Source organism: Ochotona curzoniae, unplaced genomic scaffold (assembly GCF_017591425.1).
Source record: "Ochotona curzoniae isolate NIBS_2020 unplaced genomic scaffold, NIBS_Ocur_1.0 contig_1, whole genome shotgun sequence".
Lineage (NCBI taxonomy): Eukaryota > Metazoa > Chordata > Mammalia > Lagomorpha > Ochotonidae > Ochotona > Ochotona curzoniae.
Window position 1 is genome coordinate 39,344,871 of NW_024464918.1, and position 18,250 is coordinate 39,363,120.

The window sequence follows — 18,250 nt, forward strand, 5'->3', positions numbered from 1 at the left end:
GCAATGGCCAGAGCTGAGCTGATCTGAAGCCAGGAGCCAAAAGCCAGGAGTCTCCTCTGGGTCTCCCACGAGAGTGCAGGGTCCTGAGGCATTGGGCCGTCCTCAACTGCTTTCCTAGACCACAAGCAGGGAGCTGGATGGGAAGCGGGGCCAACCAGGACACGAACTAAGACCCATACAGGATCCCAGCGCATGCAAAGTGAGAGAACTTCAGCCCTAGGCTACTGTGCCAGGCCCTCCCCACCCCAACATCATTTTGAAACTGACACCATCTGTCTCTGACCCCACCCTCCATAGTTTCCGACTGGGATTCCAGAGTCGGCTCATGGGATGGCACCCTCCAGATTAACGACATGGTGGGGGAGGCAAGGAGGGAGGATGAGGCCGCCCTGTGCCAATCTCAGCCTGTACCCACTGGGCCCCACCCCATGCCGGTGCTGCTTGTCTGTTCTCCCCAGGCCCTCAGGCTGGTCCTGGCCCAGGTCTCCTCTGCTCCGCCTCCTTCATCGGACGCATTCATGGCACGCATGTGTCTTCTGGATTTCCGGGAGCCCATAAGGCTCCCCCTCACCGGGCAACTCCCTGACTCAGCCTCTACCTGGCTGCTGTGGAATCAGGAAGACTCCCCTCTCCTCCCCTTGCTCAAGGCAGGTTCAAAACATCTCATTCCGCACTGGGCCTCAGGGTCCTCTCTGCAAAATGGGTGCAGCCCTTCCCCCTGGGGTGCCCCCGGGATGCTGATGAAATGAGATGACCCCTGCAGGTGCTTCCTAGACTCAGAAGATGGTGTGTGTGGGTGTTTGCAAATGATTGCTCTCCCTGCCTTCCTGGGCCACCCACCTGCCAGCCCAAACATCATCTGAGTTCCCCAGATGCATCCTCGGGACCCACAGCCCCTAGGCCGGAAGGGGAACCAGATCACCCATCTCTATACTCTACCCCAGCACCTGCTGCCCTCCAAGGCAGGCAGGGCTGTGCTAGGCCTACCTCCACCCAGCAGGGGGCAGTAGTACCTGCACCCACTGGACCACATCTCCCTGGGAGGGGAAGAGTGTCCCAGGATTGAGCCCCATGAGGTCACACTGAATATACAAGGACAACACTCCACCCATGGCCCGGGGTAGGAGGGGAAGTTCCCAGCCCTGCCCCCGGCAGCCCCGCCTTACCTAGCCTGATGTCCCCCTCCAGGGTCATGAGCACGTTGCCAGCCTTCAGGTCACGGTGGATAATCCTCTTGCTATGCAGGAAGTTGAGGGCTTCCAGCATCTGCCGGCACACGACCTGGATCTGGGGCTCGGTGAGGGGTCTGTCCAGCTCTGCAAGCAGACACAGGTGTCAGTAAGGCAGCCAGCACCCACCGCAGGCCTCCGCCATGCACAGGAGATAAACACACAGCCACTGCCCTCGCAAGGGAGTATCTGGCACGGGTCCCGGGTTCACTCGGCCCATTTGGACCTCACTCCACCCCGTGTAGCCGCCAGAGTCTTCTCCCCACAGAGCAGGGGAGGTTAAAAAGTAACTTGAGCATCAAGCCAGAATCTTGATTCAGCACAAGCAGATGGAGGGGTGGGAATGGCTGTGTCAGCAGGTACGGGGGCCCTGGAGCCACTCTCTGCTGCAGGGAGGGGACGACTCCCAGGACAAGGCGGTGGCATCTGCTCAGCCAGCCCCTCGCAAGGGCTAGGCAGGTGTTCCGTAGCAACACTGAAGCTACCATCCTCATCATGGGTCCCACCCTCATGACCTCCTCAAAGGCCCCATCCCCAGGGGTGGGGGTGCAGATATCCAGAAGACTAGAATGGGTGAGAACGCTCTCTCCCGGGGGAATCTCAAGGGGCCCCAGATGTCTGGGAAGGGAATCAATGGGGCTAGGGCATTGCAGGTCAAGGTCAGCAGAAGCAAAGAGGCTGACATGAGCTGTGCTGGAGGACATGTGCAAAGGCTGGGGGTGATGGCTTGGCAGGTGGGGCTGCTGGATCACATCAGTTCAATCCTTTGCTGCAGCTCCCAACCCCAGCTTCCTGCCACCGCAGACCCCCTGGGAGGCAGCCATGATGGTTCAAGTGGTTGGCATCCTGCCACTCACTTAGGAGACTTAATGGAGCTTCAGGCTCTTGCGTTTGGCCGGGCCCACGCCATGGCCACTGCAAGCATCCGGGAGTGAGCCCGTGGACGGCAGGTCTCTCTGTCCCAAGGATAACGGATGAAAGGAAGGAAAAATAGTGTAGAAAAAGGCAACAGCCCGTGTGCAGAGGACCCCAGCATGGCTGGAGGGGAAGGACTGGGAGTCCGGGCTGGGCGGACACAGCCCAGGAGCAGGGCCTGAAGCACATGGGGCAGCCAGGGCTGAGGCCTGCCGGCAGACAGCCCCAGCCTGGGCAATGGAGGGAGGTGTTTGCAGGGGCTCCGGTGCAGGAGGTCAGCGGAGGGGGGGAGGGGGGGCGGTCCAGGTGGGAGAAGAAGATGCCGATTATCTCGATGGATCAGCATGGCAAGAGTGGCGGCACAGGGGACAGAGTGGGAGGCAGTGGGAGGGATGGAGAAGATTCGAGAATGAGATCCTCGTACCTCTGCCCTAAATGACTATTCTGGGGATGTTACCCTCTGCTGCTACCACAGACCCCTGAATGGCAGGCAGCCCACCTCCCAGACTGGTCACCCAACACATCACTCTGAGGCCTCTGTCTGATTGAACCTGCACAGCTGTGGCTGTTTCTCATGGTAGCCTGTGGCCAAGAACCTGCAAGGTCTCAAGGCTCCCTGGCAGGTCCCTGGGGAGCAGTCAAAGCAAGGACACGGCCAAGGCTGAGGGTGCCATTGCCTTGTCCTGGGAAGCCAGGCTGTAGGGCAGGGTGCCCGGACCGCTCCTCCCCATCCCTGCAGCCTCCTCCTAGCCTCTGGCTAACTGTGTGCTTCCTGCCTGGCAACTCACTCCAGCTCCTGAGCATCCTCTTTTGCTGACTGGCTCTCTCTCTCTCTGCCCAGGTTCCACAGACATGAGCCATGGGATGGGCACGATGGTGCAGCAGGTTAAGCTACCACGTGGGACGCCAGCATCACTTATCAAAGCGGCCCAAGTTGCGGCTACTCTAGTTGCCGTCCAACTTCTGGCTGATGTGGCTGGGAAAGCAGCAGAGGATGGCCCCAGTGTTTGGGGTTCTGCCATCCATGTAGGAGTTTTAGGCTCCTGGCTTCAGTCTGGCCCAGTGCTGGCTGTTGTGGCCATTTGGGGAGTGAATTAATAGATGGAAGATCTCTATGTGTGCGTGTCACTGTGCCTTTCAAACAATCAGATCTTTCGAGTGAGTCTCATCTTGTTCCTTATAAACCATTCGTGTCAGCTGCTCCTTTAGACAACAGACTTCGGATGGAAGCAACAGGGACCACTTTTCAAGTCTCCCTTGGGTGCCCCATGTGCACCTGCTCAGGGTGCCACATCCATCTAACACTGAGAAAGCTCGAGAGCAAAAGACAGTTCAAGGTCACGTGGCTTCTGGAACAGGGAGTATTGGTCTTTCCAGTGTGTGTCCTAAATATTCAAACTCTGACCCCATCATTGGAGATGTGGGAAGAGGCCATGGGCTTCCTGGCATGGGGGAATGAAAGGCCCGAGCCCTGGGGACGGTCACACAGGAGGTTGACAGAGGACGGCAGCTAGGTCCTCCTGATGCTGGCCAAGCCACAACGCTAAGTACACTCACCCAGCATGATGGCGTCCACGGCTCCCCCGGGACAGAACTCAATCATGATCTGCAGAGAACACAGGCCAAGCAACAGTGAGCAGGGCGCCGTGCCCCTCGAGACGAGAGACCACCCAGCATCCCACTGTCCCCCCCAACAAGGGCCCACCCCGGGCCTGCCTTCCTCCCCAGGTCACTCCAGTCTGTCCACTCTCCCTCTGCCGGTTGGCGGCTCCCACCCTTGCAGGAGGCCCCATCCCCCAGAGCGAGCCGCCCGGGGCTCCCGTCTTCAGTAAATGATAAACCATCAACCAAGTGGCAGTGACAGCCTTGGGCTCCACCTGCCAGCCCTGCTCCCTAATCCCCACCTGCCAGCTATCCTGTTTCCTGCGCTCCACTGGCCAGAGCCTCAGGGGATGCATTTCCTCAGGCACAAGCTGATCAAGTCCTCCCACCGCCCCTGCACCTGTCCCCTGCCCCTCCACCTCTCCAAGCTGGGAGCCCTGCAAATCCGGAAAGTCAGGATCTGGAATCAACTCAGGGGAGGAAACTGAGGCACAGAAAAGAGGACGGCATTGATCAAAGCCACACAGATGGTTCAGCAGCAGGATCCTGATTGCAAAACAGGTTTCCCACCCCAATTCGCTAATTCATTCACTCCTCCATTCATTCATTCATTCATTCATTCATCCATCATACACCTTCTATGTTCTGACTGGGTAGCAGGCCCTGGGAGATCAACCCAAGACAGCCCCTCAGGGAAGGCACAGAGTAGAAAGTGCCATGGGAGGGGGTGGGGCTGGAGCAATTCTCAACTGGCTAATCCTCCATCTGCAAATGCCAGGGTCTCATATGGGCACTGGTTCGTGTCCTGGCTGCTCCACTACCCACATAGCTCCATGTTGGTGGCCTGGGAAGGCAGTGGAGGATGGTCCAAAGCCTCGGGACCCTGCACCTGCATGTGCAACCCAGATGATGCTCCTGGCTTTGGATTGGCTCAGCTCTGGCCATTATGGCCATTTGGGCAGTGAACCAGTGGATGGAAGATTTTTTTCTCTCCCTCTCTGTAACTTTGCCTCTCAAATAAATAAATAAATAAATCTTATATAAAAAGATGAGAAGGTGCACAGCCCCTCTCTCAGGCCCACTCAGGGTTCCCTGCTTATAGGCACAGCTCATCATCAACAGAACACACTCCCAGAGTCACTGCCAGCCAGGGAGGCCCTATGGGATAGCTCAGGGTGGGACTTCGCAAAGCTAGCATCCATGGGCCAGCCAGGGAGGCCCATTCTCTCTAATGCCATACAGCCACCCTCAGCCACCACTCAGTTGGGCCCAGGCCAGCTTTCCAGGCTGGGGGAGAACAGTAGCTTCAGAATGCCTTTTTTTTTTTTTTCCGAAGAGCTCTTTATTTATTTATTTGAAAGGCAGGGTGACAGGACAGACTGGAGAAGGAGGCAGGGGATCTTCCATCTGCAGGTTCATTCCCCAGATGGCCACAAAGGCACGGCCAGACCGAGTCCAGAGGCAGGAGCCAGGAACTCCATCCTGCTCTTCCACGTGGGTGGCAGGAGCCCAAGTCCTTGGACCATCTTCCACTGCCTCCCGAGGCACATCAGCAGGGAGCTGGGTTGGGAGTGGAGTCTTGGCAAGGACTCAAACTGGCCGTCATGTGGGATGCCAGCATTGCAAGCAGTGGTTTAACTCACTGTGCCTCAATGCCAGATTGAGTCTTAGGCCTCTGCCTCCAGTTTGTAGCTGACCTTCTAGAGGCTTCCTGGTAGCAGGCTGCAGAGGAGGCATGGCTTCGGTACCATTCACAGTTAGGTCCAAGTCTCAGGACCTTGGCTCAGCGGGGTGGCTTTGGACATGTCAGGCACCACCTGAGCCTGTTTCTGGAGACCCCAGTTATATTGGGGTGATAGGTAGTGAGGAGCCCTGCTGGGCTGCAAGTAACCCGAGCAGGTCAAACAGAGGGTTTGCAGGTGGGTCAAGCTATGCCAGGCACACGGTTCAAGGCGAAGCACAACAGCCCTAAACCTGCCAGGCCTACCACCCAGTCACACACCGCGGCCCGCTGCGGAGGAAGACATGGCCCACGGCTCCCTGGGTCACTCTGGCACTGTCCACCTAAGCTTCCCTGAGCCTTCTCCCCGCCACAGCAGTGACCATCACCAAGTCACCAAGAGACATACTCGTGTCCCTCTGACCCACAACAGGGAGGAAGAGATATCTCTTCCATCAGCTCATTCGTTCTTTCTTCAAGTGAAGGCAAGTCAACTTCCCAGGGGTCGGGGAAGCGAAGTGGCTTGGATATAGGCGCTGAACTCTCAAAGTATGCGTTTCACTCTGTCTTCTAAGCAGCTCTCAGTTCCACAAAAGAGGACCAAAAATCGCAATACTTGATAGGAAAACAAAACCCACCCACAAGAGGAAGCAAGTGAGGACAACGCAACAAGGTGTCACTAGGCAAAGCCACTTGCTCACAGAACGACTCTGAGATGGGATGATAGGGGCTGGCCCCACTTGTGATCCAGCTTCCTGCTCATGTGCCTGGGAAAGCAGCTGAGGATGGCCCAAGGGCCTGCTACCCACGTGGGAGACCCAGAAGAAGCTGCTGGCTCCACGTTCCCGGCTTCCAACTGGCCCACCTTTCTGAGCTGTTTAACCCTTGGGGGTTATTGCAAAGCAGGACCAGAGGGACTCAGACCCAGGCAGCTCCTGCAGCCTTCCGGGAAACAGACCCCTTACCCGGCAGCCTTACGCAACGCCTCCCAGGCTCGCCCCAGCACAGGTCAGCACAGGGAACATACTCGTGGTTGGACAATCTGGCTTGCTTCCACTTCTGCAACTGGGAAGCTCGTGCTTCCTCTTTAATTACTTCTTTTTGCCTGAGCTGCCAGGAAGCTCTAAGTGCAAAGGACTTTTTTCACTTTGCTTTCAGTTTCTGGCACCACTTGCTCCTTTTTAAAGAAAAAAAAATTATTTGTATTAGAAAGCCACATATTCAGAGAGAAGGAGAGACAGAGAGAAAGATCGTCTGTCTGTTGATTCACTCCCCAAGTGGCCACAACTACTGGAGTTGAGCTGATCCAAAGTCAGGAGCCAGGAGCCTCTTCTGGGTCTCCCACGCAGGTGCAGGGTCCCAAGGCCATCCTTGATTGCTTTCCCAGGCCACAAGCAGGGAGCTGGATGGTAAGCGGAGCAGCTGGGACACAAACCCATATGGGATCCTGATACATGCAAAATGAGAATTTTGCCACTAGGCCATCACACCAGGCAATGTTCAATGTTGGCTCACAGAATAGGTCTCACAGTTAAGTATTTACCACAAGAAAACAATGTTTAAGAAAAAGGCCCTGGTACCTGGTGGTGAGAGGCGGGAGCCCCACCCCTTGGAAGGGCTGTGTCCTCAGCACAGGAGGTTGCCGTAGCAACCGCAGTCTGTACACAGTACCAGTGCCTGATGCAGTCCCCGCCTTTCAGCTCTGGCTGGAGGCCAGAGAAACTGGAAACCTGTGTTTACCTGGATTCCTCCTCAGGTCAGGCTGAGCAGCTGTCACAAGGCCGCTTGAGGGTGGGGCCTGGCCACGCCATCCTGGTAGCCACATCACCCGCTCCGGACATGACTGATGGAGGCATGAATGGTAGGCAGGTACTAGGCTGCCAGGGGGAACGCAGCAGTGGGGAAGGGGAAAAAAAAACAGTTCTGTCTCCATAAATAAAGGTCCCCCCGAGGAAGCTGCCTTGGCTCCCCCACTCGTGGAGCGTGGTGCTCAGGCTCCGCATGGGTCATCTCGCACTCACCCACTGATGGCAGGGGTCTTTAGTACCATGAAGTTCACCGTCAGAGCACACGGGATGGTGGGCGGTGAGAGGCAAGCACACTGCCTGGGGCCCAGGAAGTGAATGCATGAGACAGGCTACCCATCTTTATCAGCCTTAGTTGGTATTTTACTCTCCTGTTTAACAGATAGGGGAACCGAGGCTCACAGAGACTAAGGCCACACAAATAGAAAAGTTGCAGAGGGGTGTGGCGCGGTAGCCCAGTGGCTTAATTCCTTACCTTGCAAGATCCCATATGCCAGTTCTAATCCTGGAAGCCCCACTTCCCATTCCAGCTCCCTGCTTGTGGCCTAGGAAAGCAGTTGAAGACAGCCCAAAACCTTGAGACCCTGCACTCATGTGAGAAACCCGGAATAGAGTCCTGGCTTCGGATCAGCACAGCTGCAACCACTATGGTCACTTGGGGAGTGAAGTATCAGATAGAAGATCTTCCTCTCTGTCTCTCCTCCTCTCTGTATATCTGGGTTTGCAATAAAAATAAATAAATCTGTTTAAACGAATAAATATTTTGAAAAACGTAGCAGCACTGGGAGCTTTTGGGGATGTGTGAGGAGGTGTGGGGAGGAGACCAGGCCCGGCCTCTGTCACCTCTGCTACTGCAAGAGACCCGATCGGCGCCCGACCCTGTCCCTGCAGCCTCAAGAAGGAATCCACCGTGAGCCTGCGTTTCCCAGAGGGCTGGGTGGGTGGGAAAAAAGGCCCTCTCAGGCCTCGTCCTGGTCAGCTCGCACATACCAAGTGAGCTGGTTGACCCGGAAATAAAGGAGCAGGAATGTTCCCAAGCAGATAGCAGGCTGCTTGGACCACCCACGGTAACACTTTAACAGCCCCCCAGCTCCAAGCTGAGGGCTGAGCCCTGCCGCTGCTCCACCAGACAAGTGAGGCACACTCAGCCCAGAGGCACGCCAGCAGCACCCCAGGGACCTTCAGCCAGCCAGGCTGTGGGAACACCTGGGCCTGCCCCGGCACCTGTCCCCAGCCCCCTTGGGCTCTCTGCACTCTTCCTTTCCTTTTTGGGGTCCCTGACTTCTCCCTCCTGAAAAAGTGAAGCTGTCAGCCCCTGGAAGGTCATTTGTGTCCCTGACATTTCGGAGTCCACAGTGACTGATGCAACTTCATGCTTGGAGAAGGCGTTTCATAGAAGTCCATTCCCATCACCCACTGCCGGACTCTGGAGGATCGCTGCTCCCCGATCAGAAAGCAGGGGCTGAATGAATCCGAGACGCCTGGACCCATGGCAGGACACACCCACAGGTGACTAATGTGAGTGGCAACCAAACCTGGCCAACAGCCAAGCAGGGGCCTCCGTCCACTGCCTCCCGAGAGCAGCCGGCGTGACTCACTCAGCAGCACTGAAGGCTCACGGGGCACTGCTTTACGTAAGCCTGGGAGCACCTACACCGTGTCCCATTTTAGAGATGAGAAAGCTGAGATCGAACGGGGCCGCCCAACACCTAAGCTGCCTGAGCCAGCTGCCCATGTTCCACAGGCAAGCCATTTCCTCTCTCTCTCTGGCCTTGTTTCCTCCCTGTGCCAGCACAGGATGCCCCCAGGTCACCCTGCCCTGAGAGCACGGGCTGGGGACCTCTGCAGCTTCCCCCAAAACACCCCATCAGTGCAGAAGGCAGACAGAAAGTTCTGGTTCTTCAACTGACCCTGTAGGCGGAAGTCCACTGACTGACCCGACGAAGCTGCCAAAAAGGGCAACAGTCAACAGAGAAACTGTACCCTGCTTATCAGCTGCAGGTCCCCGTAGGTGGAGTGTCCCCACCGCTGAGCTCCGGCCCAAACAATGTGGCCATTGAGCCGCGAGCCCACACCCACAGGGCCTCCAGGAACACTGGGCCTTGTTCCTTCTCTCCCCACCCCACCCGCTACATTCACAGAAAGCTGGGGGCCAGGAATTCCCAGCGCCCCCTGCTCCATGTGAACGGGAAGCAAGAGCCCTGAGGTCCTGGGGCAAAGGGCATGGCTCTGGGGCTCCTGTGGGCATCCTCTACACAGAGCGTGAGGGGGAGCAGGGACCTGCCTGGCACCAGCCTCAATGCGAAGGGCAGGGATGACTTGGCCCCCTCATCCACCTCAGCAGGGGAGATAAGGGACTAAACCTCTCAGGGGGCTTGCCATCTTGGCGATGGCACGAAAGGGGCTCACGTCCTTGGGTGCCTCACTGGGCCGTCTTGCCCCTCAGGGCCCATAGTTCTCCCAAAGGTGCTGTCCATACCATCTCCATCCAGGAAAAGCCTTGGACCAGATGCAAACTGGATTTCCAGCCCCAGAGAGACACAAAGGCAGTTCCCTGTTGGTACAATCAGCTGTGATCCCTACCGTTCCTGAAGGCCACCTCTGCCAGGGGAGAGTGCCCCAGGACACAGTGGGGTCCAAGCTGGGTCACTGTCCCACCCTAGGGTAGGGTCTGGGAGGGGAGGATAGGCAGGAAACTGCATGTTTAATTCCAATGAGGACTGGTGTTCCGAGGACTGGGAAGTAAAGCAGAGGGCTGGCAACACAGATGGGCAGCTATGGCACTAGCCCGCTCCTGGGGCTCGGGGCAGGGCTGAGCAGTGCTGCCCACAAGACTCAGGGTGTGCATTCTGCTGTTTTATCACATCTCTAAGGACAAGCCCTAGGCTTCCTCCACTCCCTGCCTGACCTGGGAGCCTGACACACCTGCTTCCGAGCATGACCTCAGGACATGGACACCTTGGTTTGCTCATCAGTGAAGTTGGGTAACTGCAGGAGCTGCCGCCCAGGTCAAGGGCACACGGGAGGATGTGGGCAGAGCCTTCGACTTTGGCAAGCATGCCACAGCCATGAGTCATTGTGGGAAGCTGAAGTAGCTGGTTTCTGTGTGGAGACCAGCCCTGGCACTAGCACCTGCCCCGGGGAAGGCTAAGGGCAAGTCCAAAGGTAACACCTCAGGGGCACACTGGGTCCTGGCGTCACCCCTGACGCTACCACCTGCCCGCCCTGCCCTCTTAGGGGAATGTCAGTTCCTTTGTGTCTGTGCCCTACGTATGCCCTTAGTGTTCCATCAACACCTGTTGGTAAATGAACAAGTGAGTGAATGAATGAATGATGGCTACCCTGCCTTCTTGAGGCAGAGGGGACTCCAGGCATACAAGAACAGGCCAACTCAAGGAGGTTGTAGCAGGGATGGAGCCAGCACCGAAACAGGCGCTGAGGGGTCGCTCGGGGAGAGCTCATCCTCCAAGGCCCCCTAAGGGACCAGCAGGGGCGTGGCCAAGCTGGAAGCAGCATCCCCCCAGAAACACAAGGACAACAAAAGACCCAATCATCACCAACCACCACACCCAGGACTGGAATCCATAGCTCCATATCCAGGACCCGGCAGGAGCTGGTCAGAAAGCCAGAAAGCTTTCTTGGAGAACGAGGGTGAGGTGCAGGGCAGACAGCAGCGTCAGGTGTCAGCAGGGGAATGTGGCCAGTGGGGCCAGAGCCGTGAGGCCTACAGGCCACGGGCCACGTCAGGACTGCTCACGTGAGACATGCTCAATTCCAAAGGTCCACATGGATGCTAAGGCGACAGGGGCCTGTGATCCACAGCTGGCAGTGGGTTTCTGTGCGGGACCCTGAGGACCACTCCCACCAGCTGGGTGCCCGCAAGGCTTGCAGTTACACTGATGAGGCTACACACAAGTTGGGGACAGTCCTGACACTCCTACTGCCCACAGTGGGGTCACTAACGCTGGGTGCACTGCTGGGAAGCCAGTGCAATCACCCCCACCCCACATCTGGGGTCACACAGCAGCAGGTTTGCACGTGATTGATGGAAGGAACAAGGTGGGGAATGGCATGGTGAGGGGCAGGTGGACGGTGTCCCAGTGGAGGCCATTAGCTGGCCAGCCAATCATAAGGCTCTTCCTCAACCCTGAGGCCGCCAGTGCCTGAGACCACAGCGGCTGATCCCTGGGAAGACAATCTTGTCCTCCTCCTTGTCCCCATGCCTGTGACACAGACACCTAGCCTGGCCATTCCAATACAACTCCACCTGCTCCAGGCCGGGACAGCAACAGTTCCAAGAGGGTCTGCAGCACCAGGCTAGAAGCTGGATGGATGCCCAACAAAGGCCTGCTATTCCCAGTGTTGCCGCCACACACGATGCTGGATGGGGCAGGGGAGACCAGCAGGTGGAAGATGGGGCTGCTGGGATGCCCAGGGCATGGCACCCAGGGAGAGGCACTGCAGGGGGCAGCAGAGCAGGCTCTGGGGCTGCACAGATCTGGTCTGGACCTCACTCAGGGAACACCTGGACCAAGTCTTTGTCTCTCTGCCCCCTCTGACCTCAGTCTTCACACCTGTACAATGGGGGCAAATTAGATAAGATTCTAGCAAAATTGCCCTCTCGGTATATTCACTGGCTGCCTCCTTCCTCCTATAGCACAGTCATCCCCTGCCTCTTGATTCACCCCCTGGGGTTGAAGAGTCTAGGAGCTTCCGTACCTGCTGTCCTTCCCTGGGCCTTAGGTGTCTCATCTGTCAAATGGGAACATGCCAATGTGGCCATAACACCCCCAGCTTAACAGGCAGAAGCCCATGCACTCCTTAAAGTGTTTTGCAAGTGCCCTTGATAACATGTTGGGACATGCAGTTGTCCCAACAAATGCGTGCCTCGCAGACCTAATCCACAAGAGGCCTAGGACCCCAGGGCCCACAGCACATCCAGGAGGGCCAGCGAGGTCACTGAGGCAACTCCAGATCCTGCATTCAGAATTGCAGTGGCCCAAGGGCTGGGGCAACAGAAGTAGACTTGGCTGCAAGCCAAGGAGGCAGAGGCCAGGGCGCACTGACTTGGCCCCACTCAGGGCCTCACAATTGTACCTGGTGCTGTGGGCCACGTGCCGACGACACTTGCTCTTTGCCCTTCAGGGTTCTGACGTCACAAGGGAGCAAGTACACAACCTCCGCAGGTGGCGAAGGTCACCAGGTGGGCACACCCTGCTCTGTGACCCTGCCCTTCCTCTGCAGAATGCTTTTGCCTTAAGACAGGCATCACACTATGCCAAGCCCCAGACCACTGCTTTGGGGTGACCATGGCACAGCCAGGTCCCCCAAGGGAAAGTTTGCAGGGGTGCTCCTGGGCAGGGCTGCACTGCAATGCCCCTGGTGGACGGCAAGGATGCGGTCAGTGGCTCCCTCCCCCCCCCCCCCCAAAAAACCATGCACAGATTTCCTGCTGGGACTCTGCTGGGACCTTTGGAAGGCAGCCCGAGACGGGAGGCAGCTGATGCTGACGGAAGGCACGCCCAGTCCTCTTCCGGACCTTCCCCATGTTCTCCAGGTGCTTCTGTGAGAACCCCAACTTCACAGCTGAGAAAACTGAGGTCCAAGGAGAGGAGGAACTGACCCAGGTCCCACGGGTGGTAGCAGAGGGATTCGAACCCATAGTCTTCAGGGGCAGACCTTTATCTCTTCCAAGTGGAGTTATGGCACCACTTTGGGATCCCCAGCTCTCTCATCCCTCCAACCACTGCTTCCTGTGAGTACAATGTGCGTGCGCACACACACACACACACACACACACACATGTTCAGGACATTTAGATGTCCTGGAAGCCCATTAGTGGATTCCCTGGCCAGGAGTCCTGCTTAGCTCCCTTCTGATAGACTAGGAAAGCAGTCAAGGACAACTCAAAGCCTTGGGAACCTGTACCCATGTGGGAGATCTGGATGAGACTCCTGACTCCTGGCTTCAGATCAGCTCAGCTCCAGCCGCTGTGGCCACTTGGGCGGTGAACCAACAGATGGAAGATTTTTCTCACTTCCTGTGTGCATATGTGTGTGTGTGTGTGTGTGTGTGTGTCCCTTTCTCTCTGCCCTTCAAATAAATAAATTAATTAAAAAAAAAAAAAAGACGAAGAAAAACCTGTGCCGGGGGAGAACACAGCAGCCGTGCGTGTCAGCATTGGGGACATGCTGGCAGCAAGGTCTGGGCACGCTGGGGAGGTGGCTGCCCGATCCCTTCAGACTGGCCAGGAGTTTACATGCCAGCTCCAACTAGACCCAAACTATGGAATCTTAATGACACCACGCCCAGCCAACACAGAGTGCCCCCAAGCCCGCCCCGGCCTGAGATGACCAGCTTGGGATCTTTTAAAATAACTCCTTTTATTGTTCCTTTATGAGCGTGAGTAATGCTTGAGAATATGAACAACACATTATAAAACAAAAACTCCTCAAGCGGACAAACTCTCGCTCCAACACTGGAACCACCACAGCTCTTGTGTACTTTTAAAACGACTGAGTAGAAAAGAACTCTTCATTTCCCGAGACTTCTAAAACTATTTTGGAGAAGGCCGTAATTCACTCATTTGGAAAAAGACATGTGTCTACGGCCATACCACCCTGCACGCGCTCCATCTCGTCTGGAAACAGACATGTTAGGGGCAGGCAAACAGCCTGGGGGTGGAGACGTTGGACAGGATGCCTACTTCTGGGGTCACAGAATCGGGGTTCACTCGCTGGCTTTCTGGTACAGACCGTGCAAGGCTCAGGGTGATGGAGAGAGGCCAGTGGTGTGTTCCTGGCTTCAGCTCCAGCCCTGGCCCAACCACAGCCGATATGGGTATTTCCAGAATCAGCCAGCAGAACACACCTCTGTCTCTCAAATAGATACATGCATACGATGGATGGGATCCCATATGGGCGTCAGTTCATGTCCCGGCACCCCCACTTCCCATCCAGCTCCGTGCTTGTGGCCTGGGAAAGCAGTAGGGGACGGCCCAAAGCCTCGGGACCCTGCACTCGCATGGGAGACCTGGAAGAGGCGCCTGGCTTCCGATCAGCTCAGCTCTGGCAGCCATTTGGGGAGTGAACCAGTGGATAGAAGATCTTTCAATTTCTCCTCGCTGTAAATCTGCATTTCCAATAAAAATAAATAAGTCAACAAAGGGAAAAAAGAAAACAAGCATGCTTGAACGGGAGGATTCTTTCCACCGGAAAGAAGTCGTCCCCAGCACACCCTAATTAAAGGCAGCCCTGTGACTGGACTGGGGCCCATGGTTCATTGCCTGGCTGGTGGGCCAGTCTCCTTGCCGCCCCCAGAGGCCAGGGGCCACAAGTTGAGGGGGGGCGTGATCACAATCCTCAGCCGGGGCCATCTGCCTGTACTTGTACCACATGGCCGCTTGATGGGCACCCAGCCTAGTGCTGGCTCCAGCATCCCGCCAGGCAAAGACCAAAGTCACTGCTGAGCACCCATAAGGCACAGGGTGGCTTGGTCACGGCCAAGATCATCAAGCCCCAGACATTTACCAGGATGGAGATATACATATACATTTTTTTTTTTTAATTGGAAAGGCAGACTTACAGAGCGAATAGAGAAATAGCTTCTGTCTGCCGGTTCACTCCCCATGTGGCCACAATTGCAGGAGCTGATCCAATCTGAAGCCAGGAGCCAGGAGCTTCTTCTAGGTCTCCTACACGGATCTCGAGGCTTTGGGCCATCCTCTACTGCTTTCCCGTGCCATCAGCAAAGAGCTGGACAGGAAGTGGAGCAGCCGGGACATGAACCGTCACCCATATGGGATCCTGATGCTGGCAAGGGGAGATCTTAGCCACTAGGCTACTGCACTGGTGCCCTGTCTAATTTCTAAAACCCAGGGGCTCCCCAGGCGGCAGGAGCATCTATGAGCTCCCACAGGGGCAGCCCTGCCCAGCGGTCTCACCCAACACCACTGTGCTTGCAAGAGAACAACAATGCGCCTGGGCGAAATCCAGGCAGACCCCAAGGCAGTGCAGGGCCTTTGATGCCAAGCAGAGGAGTCCTCACGTTGGCAGGCTCCCCGGGGCTCATCAACCCACTGCACACAGCTTCTGAGCAAAGAAGCCCCAGGGGCAGGGGGACTCTTGACCTTGACTGCCCTGTGGGTCTCCAGGTCTGACCAAGGGGCAGGGAGGCCCACTGTGTTCTCCTCTGTTCTCCCCAGACTATGACCTCATCCACCCTGACTGCTTCTCTGTAACTATTTAGGGGTGATGGGATCACACAGGATCCTCACATAGGCAGGTTATACAAAGAACCTGAAAGAGAAAGAGGGCTTAGGGACCTGAGGAATCAGAAGGGTACTGGCAATGGAAAGCGAGATGTGGGGGAAGAGGGGAGAGAGCAGCAATGGCAACTACCAGGCAGCCACTTTGTGCTGCGCACTGCTACCCATCCCAACCTGCCTGTCTCCTGTTGTCCTTACAGCGATGCTATGGACCAAAGTTTATCATCGCTGGCCCTGTTTTGAGATAAACAGACATGGGGCACAGCTACCACCTGGGACACCCACATCCCATACCAGCGCGAGCGCTCTGCTTCCATCTAGCTTCCTGCAAACACAATCCTGGGAAGCCACGGGTGATGGCTCAAGTACCCGAGTCATCGACACCTACATGGGAAAACTGGATGGAGTTCAGCCAGGATCGGCCCTCAGAAGTAAGCAGGCAGAAGGAAAATATCTCTATCCGTCAGTCTTGTCTTCAAGTAGATGAAAATAAATGCTTAGAATCTTAACCTCTGTCAGCCTGGCTGCGGAAGCCGCCGGGCAAGACGGCCGCCTCAGGCCTACTTCATACGAGCCCACCACTACGTCCACGTGCTGAGCGGCCCCATTTGGCGCTAGGCTCTGCCTGCTGGCCGCCCGGCCAGGGAGCTCTGGGACTTTCATTCTTTGATATGCTGCTAAGATAGCTGCTTGCTGAACCCTCAGGGCTTTGGGGACGTGAATTAATCCTAAAGATTCCCAAGGACAGTATACCTTCCTCAGATGTACCTGTGATTAATACTGTCTCAACCCATGTGTTTTGAAAACTTGTAAAACCTATTATACTTTCAAGACCTTGTGCTAATCAGAAATGGGGTGGGAGAGCAAAGAAATCTTCCATCTCCTTAGAATGTGTGACGAAGACGTATAGTATAACCTATCAGGAAAATAACAGGTAACTTACTGACAATAGATTCAAAACAGCATTAGGCAACAGTTAAACTACAAAGACATACAGGGGGAACCAAGAGCGATCCTAACAGCCTATTAACAGGAGGTCATGTGCACAGAGCAGGGGGGACCCCAGAGTGGAGCAGGGAGACAGGAGGCTTGTATCCCAACCCTGAACACTCTCGGATCCTCACCAAGGACTACATCCCGACTGCCAGAGACCACAGGGAACTGGAGTGCCTTCGGAGCCCGAGAACTCAGAGGGCATCGCCCCCCTGCCTTTGGATCTACCACACAGGATGAAAGAAGCCCGAATCCTTCCTCGTAGGATCCAAGGTCATCGGAACAACAGCCAGGAGCCCAGAGCGGTCCTCGGAATCAGAACAGTAAACTTCCTTCGGGACTAGGGAGAGAAGCTTTCTCTGGTTCCAACTTTGGGTCTCCACCCTTTCTGCAATGACCATCAGGGTCACTCCAGAGCCCCTCCCTCCAAACACACACACACACACACACACACACACACACACACACACACACACACATATTAGGATAGGCAGAGAACAACAAGGAAAGCTTGGTCAGCATGGACTCACACATACCTTACTAGGTAGTACACAGTAAGTACTCCTCACCAAGGTATTGAAAATCTCTCTGCACACCCCTCCTTAAACTCTTTTGCACCTCAATTGTTGAAACGTCAATGGAGTAGTCACAGGATGTGGTTAAGGACTTGCATTATTTTGAACATATTGTTCACTCAATACTATGTCAATTAATTCCATAACATTGTATATTGTTGCTGATGTTTTGTTGGGGCTCTTAATTGATCGGGACTTTACTCTGTCAGCTCTACCTTCAGACCAGAGAAGGTCTCCCCAAGAAGCCGTTGAACTTATCTGGACAATAAGACGCTGGACTTTATGCTAGGTATATGCTTGCAATGAAGGAATCTCAACTGAACTTGAACTGTGGTTACGCAACGGGGGGGGGGGAGGAACCCACCATGGGGGGAGGGTTATGGGAGGGGTGGGGGGGAATCCCAGTGCCTATAAAGCCGTGTCACATAATACAATGTAATTAATAATAATAATGAAAGAAAATAAATGCTTAAAATATATATATATTTTTAAAGTGGGCACAGGAACTTGGAAAGTCTCCACAATCCCAATTGGCATGAGGAGCCAGCCCAGTGAGCCACCCTGCCTAAACCCTCCCATTTCCCAACACCTACATGGAGGTCACGGCGCCCACCTCCCTGATCCCACCCCGACCGGGCCGACGACACCCATGCAAGGCCACGGCCCACATGGCCTCACTTCACAACACTGTCCAGCTGCAGCAACCCTGGCTTGGTCCTCCCCAGGCCTCAGGGCCTTTGCACTTCCTACGCTCTCCACGCAGCACTTTCTGCCTTCCCCACACCCTGCAAAATACCGGGAGGTCTACTTGTGGCTTGTCTCTGATCTCAGCTAGACTGCTTCCTTGGCAGGGTTTGCCTGCCCCTCCCACTTACGGCACCTGTTGCTCGCCCCGCCCCAAGAACATCTGTTGCGGTTCCCTATTGATTCTGCTTCCACACTCACCACCTGCTCGAGTGCTCTCACTGTTTGTTTTCACACCGTCTGTTCCAGCCATCAGACTGTCAGTCTGGCGAGGCCAACGGACCTCCCAGCTCTGTGTCAGGGACAGTACCCTAGCAGGTGAACACAGAGTGCCCTGGCAGTACATGCGCTATCCTAAGCCACCGTTCTTCTCAGAGAGCTGGTGGTTAAGCAGGTAGTTG

General features: G+C 55.8%; 1 protein-coding gene across 1 annotated transcript in view; it reads right to left on the bottom strand.

Annotated features, from left to right (window-relative positions):
- STK10 (serine/threonine kinase 10) overlaps nucleotides 1-18,250 on the bottom strand; it is an 80,914-nt gene that overhangs the window by 31,964 nt on the left and 30,700 nt on the right. Inside the window, exons 3-4 of the mRNA XM_040972231.1 lie at nucleotides 3,702-3,750; nucleotides 1,167-1,316 (exon numbers count right to left, since the gene is read on the bottom strand). Coding sequence (XP_040828165.1) covers nucleotides 1,167-1,316; nucleotides 3,702-3,750 — 199 coding nt within the window. The remainder of the gene's footprint in view (nucleotides 1-1,166; nucleotides 1,317-3,701; nucleotides 3,751-18,250) is intronic.